At 40.7% G+C, this 9,473-nt stretch overlaps 1 protein-coding gene across 1 annotated transcript in view; it reads left to right on the top strand.

Moving 5' to 3' along the window:
* LOC127570181 (activin receptor type-1-like) overlaps nt 1-6,644 on the top strand; it is a 39,957-nt gene extending 33,313 nt beyond the window's left edge. Inside the window, 3 exon segments of the mRNA XM_052015447.1 lie at nt 26-156; nt 3,096-3,162; nt 3,165-6,644. Of these exon segments, the coding sequence (XP_051871407.1) occupies nt 26-156; nt 3,096-3,162; nt 3,165-3,211 (245 nt within the window). The 3' untranslated portion in view covers nt 3,212-6,644.
* Nucleotides 6,645-9,473: the final 2,829 nt, after the last annotated feature.

Consider the following 9,473-nt stretch of genomic DNA (forward strand, 5'->3'; position numbering starts at 1 on the left):
TCTTACAATTTTTATTTTTGTTTAGGAATTGTCGAAGATTATAAGCCTCCATTTTATGATCTTGTTCCTAATGATCCTGGTTTTGATGATATGAAAAAGGTGATTTGTGTGGATCAGCAAAGGCCAAATATACCTAACAGGTGGTTTTCAGACCCAGTAAGTATTGATAATCTAATGATTAGTTTTACACAAATTGAAAATTTAATATCTAGGGTAAAAAACTCAGTTTTGAGATGTGCATTTCTTAGGTGTGGGTTCAGTTCCAAAATGGCAATTGATGGAACTGCTTTTTTCTTTGTAGTAGTGCGATTCATTCCAGGTGCTATTTGGGCAAGGCTGCTAGCACGAGTGAGGTTACCACTTCCTTGTTTTTGAAGTACGCACTGTAGGAAGATCACTGCTTCATGTTGAGTTGACGACACCCTTAAAGTCGAGTGCTTCAGCTAATTGTGTCCCTTAAATTGCTTAGCTAAATGCTTATTTAACACCAGAAAGGATTCATACCAATTGCATTTGGAGGGATCATTGACAACTTGCAGGTTATTGTTCTTTTTTCACCTGGCTGTTGCTCTGATTCTCCACATGTTTTAAGTTTTCAAAAATCCTGGAAAGGTGGATGAGATCATGTGACAGCTCTTTAAAGGCTTTTCCTTCTGGGATTCTGAACAAACCAGTTGCTCCCAGATAGTACCAGTTATTTATTTCAATAATGAACTTTATTCATAATAAAAAAAAAGCACAAAAAAAAAACTTCTACATTCATGGTCGATACATCCAGTAGTGTAAACTTTTTTTTAAAGAAAAACAAACACAGCACTGTGCCACTCGTGTGGGCCCCCTAGGCTGATATGCCCTTTTCATTGTTTGGGGGGCTTCCCCGCCTATCTCTGCCCTTCCATGTGTGGTAGCGGAAGGAGCCTAGACTGTGGTCCTTTCTCACAGAAACTTGGCATCAGCTGCACCAAGCTTAAGTGCATCTCTCAACATGTACTCTTGGAGCCTGGACTGTGCCAGTTGCAGCTTTCCCTTACATCTCACTGTGATGGAAGACCAACAAGTTTTGGGCAGACCAAAGAGCGTCCTTCACAGAGTTGATGACCTTCTAGCAGCACTTGATGTCTGTCTCGGTGTGTGTCCCTGGGAACAGCCCGTAGATCAGAGTCCTCTGTTACTCAGCTGCTGGGGAGGAACTGGGACACGGACCCTTGCACCCATTTCCACACCCTCTTTGCAAATCCACAGTCTGCAAAGAGGTGGGTGACTGTCTTTTCCCCCACTGCAGCTATCCCAAGGGCAGCATACATTGTAGAGGAAGGCTCTGCTAGGGAGGCCTCTTTCCAAACACCAACCCCCCCCCCCCCCCCCCCCCCCCCCCCCCCCCCCCGCCCCCCCACCAAACCACCACCACCACCAACCAAGCTTGTTGGTGAGATCTGGCAATGAGGCATTCTGCCAAATGGTTTAGACTGTGTGCTCAGGGAACCACCTCATCATATCTACAGTGTCCCTGTCCTGCAATATCTGCAGGACATTCCACGCTGACCACTGCCTGATGGACTTGTGGTCAAAGGTGTTTACTGGAAGTACTTTTTCACAAAGGACGGGTAGTACGGCACCATCCAGCTCTCTTGGATGTTGTGCAGTAACTGGGCCAGGCCTATCTTCCGCAACACCAGGGACACAGAGAACCTTATCATGTAGTGACACTTGGTGCCCATGTACTTTGGGTCCACACACTGTTTGATACAGCCGCATGTGAAGGTGGTCATCAGGATGAGGGCAACGTTGGGTACACTTTTGCCCTCATTCTCTGGGGACCTGCATTGTGACCCGTCAGACTCTTTCCATCATGGACCACCAAGTAAACTGTAAGATGTCCCAGGTGATTACCAAGGCAGATGAGCGGGGAACAGGCCACGCCTGCACTAAGTACAGGCATATTGAGCATATTGCACCTGATGACCAAGTTCTTCCCAGTTATTGACAGAGAACACAGTTTCCACAGACAGGAATTTCATAGTTGGGTTTTTACTTCTCACTTTGTATTTAACTGAATTTGGATTTTGCTCACTGATATTTTTTGATTTGTTTTTGAAAACTAAATTGGAGCTCTCAGTAGGAAATTGATGCGTTTAAAGAAAAAACAGTTTTCTCTGAGCAGATTACATTTCTAGGATATTGTAGAACATGTATCTGGGGGGTAAATATGCAACTTCTGCAGTGTGGCAACTGTACATTAGGTAACTAAACCTGAAAATATGAATCATAATCTATTACTTGAGTTGCTCTTGATTGTCTTTTCTCCCTCTTCATGCAATAAATTGTCTTCTGAGAGTAACAAAGTTAGGTTTTAGGGTTATTTCCTGCATCATTGATGGAATTGGAGTGAAACTAATCCTAAATTTGCAGGTTTTAGAACATAGAACATTACAGCACAGTACAGGCCCTTCAGCCGTCAATGTTGTGCTGACCTTTTATCTTGCTCTGAGATCTATCTAACCCTTCCCTCTCACATAGCCCTCCCCTTGTATGTCTGCCCCCACAACCTCTGCTGGCAGTGTGTTCCACGCACCCACTACTCTCTGTGTAAAAGAAAGAACTTACCCCTGACATCCCCATTGTATCATCTTCCAATCACCTAATGTCTCTCCCCACCCCCCCACCGTGTTAGCCATTGAAGTGCCATTCATGTCAGCATTTCAAACCTAGGTCATAGTTGTTGTGTCATTTCCTGTGACAAATAATTTGATTATCTTATTTCAGGAAAGTCATAAATTGGTATGTTTATTAATACCAACTTTTATTTTCCCTTCTCAAAATTTGGCTCAGAATTGTGACTGACAATGTTTGATGAACTAAACTTAAAACTTTTTTTCATTCAAGTGGTTTTTATACTTTATCATGCAAAAGCTCAAAATTACTCTAACCTGCAAAATTAGTTTGATCTTTTTAATGTTTGGAGTGTGAGAAAATGGTTATGGGGAAATTACTTTTCCCTGGCTTTAGAATGCCCTGAAGAAGGACATGAATTTTAAGAAGACTGAGTACTAATGGAAAATGTTTTAATAATGATCCTTTGACATTTTTCTCAACAGACGTTAACATCTCTCGCAAAGGTGATGAAGGAATGCTGGTATCAAAATCCATCTGCAAGACTCACTGCACTCGGATAAGGAAAACTCTGTCCAAAATCGACAACTCGTTTCGATAAATTTAAAATGGACAGCTGAGTATCAAGTTCTCTATAGACTCCCTAATGGGCATGTTTCCATGTAAAGGGATACTGTGGACAAAAAAGAAATAATTTGGTAGTTTTTGGGTTGCAGCTTTATAAGACTCAAATCGATTTGGTATAATAGAAACAGAAATGCTGGCAACAAACAGCTTGTCAGACTGCAATTGAAGATGAGGTGAACATTCTGAGTGTAGTTGTAGTTGCCAGAACTCATTTTTCTAACCATATGTGCATTCTTGAAACATTTTCCTTGGAAAAATGTTAACATTGCATCAGTAACAAGGTTGATAGCATGTGGAAACCAGCATATCACTTTAGCTGCTTAATGTGTAACCAGAAAAAAAAATTGAAGACTATTTAAAAATAATTCTTACAAAAATACATGGGGTATTGAAAGAGAAATTTACCCACTGCTGCAAAATCATGATGGTTTCTTTGTGGCTTAATATTTGTATTCCATATGCTTTACTTAATTTCCTTTCCATTATTATTTTGCACTAGAAATTTTTGCTTTCCTATGCATAATAGATTTAAATACATAAAACAATCCAACAAGCCAAAATTATGATTTAACTCCTAATTGTTGGCAATTATACATTTTTAGAGTCTTGAGCTATAATTAATTGCTCTATTGGTACATGCAATTTGCACTGATGTTAACCCAAATATTTTCAGACCCAAACATTTCCCACCTACCTTTGCAAATTTGTCTTATTTATTGCAATGTCAGTACTAACATGTTTTGCATAATTGTGAAATGACGCAGCAGTTTGATTTTCTTGTATAGGTAGATTATTACCCGAACTCTACTTCAGTATTTATATTTGGAAATATTCTGCCTGCAATTTAGTTCATAATCTATATAAGTTTATATTTTGTGCTTTGTGCATATTGTAAATGCTGTCACAGAAGCAAGAGTAATTTAAGTGCACTAAACTTGAGTTTTCATAGCAATGAAATATTTTTTGGAAGCTTTGTGGTACAAGGTGTTTTCTGTAAAATCTCAGTTGTAAATTTTACCAGAGTATTTACTACTGTATTTTGTTTTATCTAAATTTTATACTATAGCTATCATTTGTATAATTTAAATAGAACATTTACAAATGCACTCGTAGTGCTTGTGTTTACTTTCTTATGTTAATTGTCTGCACTGCATTCTTTTTGGAAAGTTTAATCTTTGTGTGTTCTGCTCCGTGTTGTACAGCTAATTGGAAGTTGGAGGATACCCACTATTGATTTTTGCCCTGCATAATGTGACTTACCACAGTTTGTGTTATTTTTCTCCCTTTTGAAATCATTTTCAGATTTGGTTCCAGGAGAAGAAACAAAAATCACATCACAAAGGCTTTGGTTTGACTCAAACACTTTTCTGTTTTTTGACTTGATATTCTGAAATCCAATTTTACTTAACCCTCAAATTCTATTTTCAAAACTCTGCAGTCTTTCCTGTTACAATCATCTTTGTATCTATTCTAGACACTAGAAAAAGTTATTTTGAGTCCCTTGTTTCTTTTGAAAATATCCGGGGTATTAGAAGAGGGACTGCCCCAGATTGCCAAATGCACCACTTTAGTCCAGAGTTCTTCAACATTTAACAACTGCTAATGCAGAAAGACATTTGTAAGCAAGTTAGGAGCTGTTCAATACACTTTTGCCATTCTAGAGATCTATTGTGTTATCTTGGAGGCAGAGCTATTGAAGGTGCGGTGATAGCTAATAAATAGGAATTGGCATAAGTGTCTCTGTTATTCAGATGCTCCAGAGATGAGTGTAGGGCCAGGAAAATGGCATCTGCCATGGACCTGTTTTGGCAGTAGGTGAATTGCAGTGGGTCAAGGTTATCTGGGAGGATGGAGTTGACCAGCCTCTTGAAGCGCTTCATGATGCTGGATGTTGGAGCCTCTGGGTGGTAGTCATTAAGGCACATTGCCTTGTTTATCTTTGGCACTGGGATGACAGCTTCTTAAAGCAGGTGGGAACCTCTCTTTGGAGAAGGGAGAGGTTAAAAATGTCTGTAGGTACTCCCGCCAGCTGATCTACGCAGGATCTGAGGGCATGGCTAGGGACACCATTCAGGCCAGGTGCTTTCTATGGGTTCACTCTCAAGTAGGCTGATCTGACGTCTGCAACGGTGACTGGGGGCACAGGTGCGTCAAAGGCTGCTGGGGTGAGTAGTGTCATTTCATTGCCCTTCTGTTCAAAATGAGGAAGTAGAGGCACTGATGTGCTTTCTTGACCATAGAATGCATTGAGCTAATCAGGGAGTGATGTGTTGTTGTCAGCAATACTACCCAGCTTTGTTTTGTAGTCTGTTATAGCATGCAAGCCTTGCCACAACTGACAGCTGGTCTAGTATTGTCTCTTAGTATCCTTGATAGCTTTATGTAGGTCATACCTCTATTTCCTGTGTCGGTCAGATACAGACCTGGACTGCAGTAGGGAGTGGATTTCTCAATTCATCCATGGTTTCCATTTGGGGAACACCCAGATTGACCTCAGTCCTCTAATGGCTGATGAAGTCTATGATGATGATGATGATGATGACGACGTACTCATTTAGACTGGCTGCTGAGTCCTTGAATATAGATCAGTCTACAGACTTGAAGCAGTTGCATAGAAGCTCAGCTATTTTCTTAGAGCAGCACGTATTGGATCCTTGTGTTTCTGTTTGTAAACAGGGAGAAGGAACACAGTGTGAATGTCTAATTTTCCCAAAGTACAGCCAGGGGATGGATTGGTAGGCATCTTTAATGGTTGTGTGGCAGTGGTCGAGGGTGTTTTAGACACCTGGTGGGTGGGACAGGTGAAGTGCTGATGTTATTTTGGTAGTACACTTTTGAAGTTGGCCTGGTTGAGGTCACTGGCAATGGTGAACAGGGCCTTGGGATGTACCGTTTCAAGGTTGTTGATTACGGACCATAGTTCATTGAGTGCAGGCTTCAAGTCCACCTGGAGTGGGCTGTTGACTGCCATCAGGATAGCCAAAGTGAATTCCTGTGGCAGGTAGTTGGGGTGGCACTGCACAGTTAGATATTCTAGGTCTGAGTAGGATCTCATCAGGACTGTCACATCCAGGCACTACGAGGAGTTGATTAGAAAGTGGAACCCTCCACCTCTTACTTTGCCTGATGATGCTGAATGGTCCATCTGCTGAATTGAGAAGCCCTTGGGTTATATGGTACAGTCTGGTGAAGCAGGTGGGAACCATGTCTCTGTAAGAGCACACAGCAGTCTCTCAGTTCCCAATAATCAACCCACAATGGGGAAGATACTGATGGTATTTGAGAGAAGTTTCTTCCATTTATAATTTACAGATCCAATATCTTCATTCATTATCTGAATCTCAAGTATATTTGCCTACTATGTTTAGCCAGTAGTTGCATTTATTTGTTCTTTTATTTTGGATGCTGGCTTAGAGATGGTTTTGTTTTCTAAGTACTACACTCCTTTCCCCAGGAAAGACAATGTTTTTCTCACATCCTTTCCACATGATACATTCAATTTCAGCAAGACCTAATAAATTATAATCTTCAAAACTCTGGTCAAGCTTTTCATTATTTTATCACTCTGCTGCATCCGCTTGTTTGCAAGTTACTAATATGTCAGTGCAGATCTTTTGTAAATTTTGTTTCCTTTAAAAGGCTTCCTTTGGTATACCATTTTTAATCTTAGTAACTGTCATCTTCTGGTGCTGAGCTTCAATGATTGCATGTTCCAGTAATGTTGTGAAGAGGCAGCACTTGTATCTTTTCTGGATGCTGCATTAGTCATTACACAAATATTAGGGTCTGGAAGCTCAATGGTAAAAGTGTACTTTGCACTGTACAATTTGAATTTCTACAAAAATTGGGAGACAACGCTTGGATTGTGCAAGTTTCAAACTTTTACTCCTGCAAATTCTTTACCACTGTTTCCCACCCCCCCCCCCACCCCACCCTCACCCTGCTCCCCCCAGATATGCTAATTGAATCCAGTTGCCACCAGTGTGTAGTGCTTTACAAGATGCAGTTTATGTTTTCTTTCCAAGGGGCACTTGTTGCAGTTCACACTTGTAGGGTCTGCTTCAGTATAACTTTAAAGGACTTGCCTTGACAGGTCTTGAGATGTTGACTCAGGACCTGAAAATGTGCTGCAGGTTGGTGCTCAATTATAAAGACCTAAACCCATCAAATCTCAATCAACTTGCTGTTGACCAGTAATTGATCTAGAATGGAAAACAAAAGTTAATCATAATTCTATTCTGAATTTCCTGTCTGGGCTGAGTTTAATAATATGTGAAAACCCTCTGCCTAGATTAATGCCATTCAAGATAAGATATCTTTATTAGTCACATGTACATCGAGAAACACAGTGAAATGCATCTTTTTGCACAGTGTGTTCTGGGGGCAGCCCGCAAGTGTCACCACGCTTCTGGCGCCAACATAACATGCCCACAACTTCCTAACTTGTATGTCTTTGGAATGTGGGAGGAAACCAGAGCACCTGGAGGAAACCCATGCAGACATGGGGGGAGAACGTACAAACTCCTTGCAGACAGTGGCTGGAATTGAAGCCGGGTCGCTGGAGCTGTAATAGTGTCACGCTAACCGCTACACCACTGCTGCCCTGGCAATTTTTGTGCAGGAAGAACTACAGACTTCAGCTCAGAGTCCTTTGGGGTACCTGCTGTGTACATGCATTGTGAATTTAAATTGTTTTGAAAGTTAAGACAATGTTTTTTTTAAAAAAAGGTAGGTCAACATATTGAACATTTGATAATGTCAGTCATTTGCAAGCATTCAATTGAAATCTACAAGTATAGTTGCAAGTAACACGTCATTGACCTGAAATGCTGTTTCTCCCTTCACAAATGCCATGTGGTCCACTGCGTATTTCCAGTATTTTCTGTTTTAATTCAACTTAAGTGTCAGATTTGGCAGCTTATAAGCAGGCTCTTACCAGCTACAAAGCTGTTGTATCAGTGAAGTGGACCACCTGTACTGCCCTGGGCTTACCTAGCCTCCCAACAGAAAATCTGCCTCCATGGCCACAATGAAAAAGAGGGTGGGCAAGGGTGTAGATGTCTGGCATACTGTGGGTAGCATAAAGCCTGGTACAAAGGGCAGATGGAATGTGTTATCCAAGTAGGACGAAGGAATTTGGTAACACCAGGATGAGATCACTCCAAAACCTAAATGCAATACACATGAAGCTTATGGCTTTCTTATATTAAATTATTTCAATTTGTATCCTGTCTGAAACTAAATGCAGAGACCAGGAATTCATTTCAATTAGTGTTTCTGATCCTTGCTAGAACTTCAGTAACTTTAAAAATCCTTAGCCCCTGCATACTTCTAGTATTACAGCAAAGAGAAATCCAGATGAGCTGTGCCAGGTGCAAAGGTGGGTAATGTTATTCTTTCAGGTCCAAATTTGTTTTGAGGAAATACTGCTTCCTGCTTGAAAAAGGATTTCCTTCCCATCGCCAAACCATTTTCCAATCCATGTCACAAAGTTACACTCAATTCCATGCACTTTAACTTCTGTACAAAAAAAAAATGTTTTGTAGAACCTTGCCAAATGCTAACATAGATAGACAACATCTGCTTCCTCACCTATATCCATAATGATAAACTCTTCAGAAAAGTTATGCTAATCACTCTCCAAATTTACATTTGCCACCCTCATACTTGGTCAATTTGTGGTGAAGAATAGGTGTGGGGTAGGGGGCAAAAAGAAGATACCAGTGTTGGTGATTAACGAATATACTGAACAGGAAAATGGTCACTGTATAGTTCAGTAAATTGCTCAGATGAACTGTATTTAGGAAAATTACCAATGGCAAGCATATTGAAACAAAGGTCTTTGAGAACCTGGATATAGATTTGCATCAAATCAAAAGCTACTATAACTTCCAGGTGAATGATCAGTGCAAGCAGGCAGAGACCAGAAAGAAAACACTTAAAATTTATAAGCATTTGGCAGGGTAAATTGATCCACTAAATATTTCTATTCTCTCAAGACCCAGAGATGCAAAATTCTGTAGTGTCAAAGCCCAAGTTGTCATTAGCAAAGTAATTTCTTTTACATAGATTAACTGCAAGGCGTATCCTCCAATGGCAGAGCACACATGGGGGGAAAAAGTAAGTTGTGGGTCTGGTGTGGTTTGCAAGGGGAGGCCTCCATGAGAGAACTGTGAGTGTTGCACTCCCATGGAGCAGGACAGAAGTGTCCAAAAACAAGATTTGATCAGTTTAAT

The sequence above is a fragment of the Pristis pectinata genome, chromosome 1 (genome assembly GCF_009764475.1).
Source record: "Pristis pectinata isolate sPriPec2 chromosome 1, sPriPec2.1.pri, whole genome shotgun sequence".
Lineage (NCBI taxonomy): Eukaryota > Metazoa > Chordata > Chondrichthyes > Rhinopristiformes > Pristidae > Pristis > Pristis pectinata.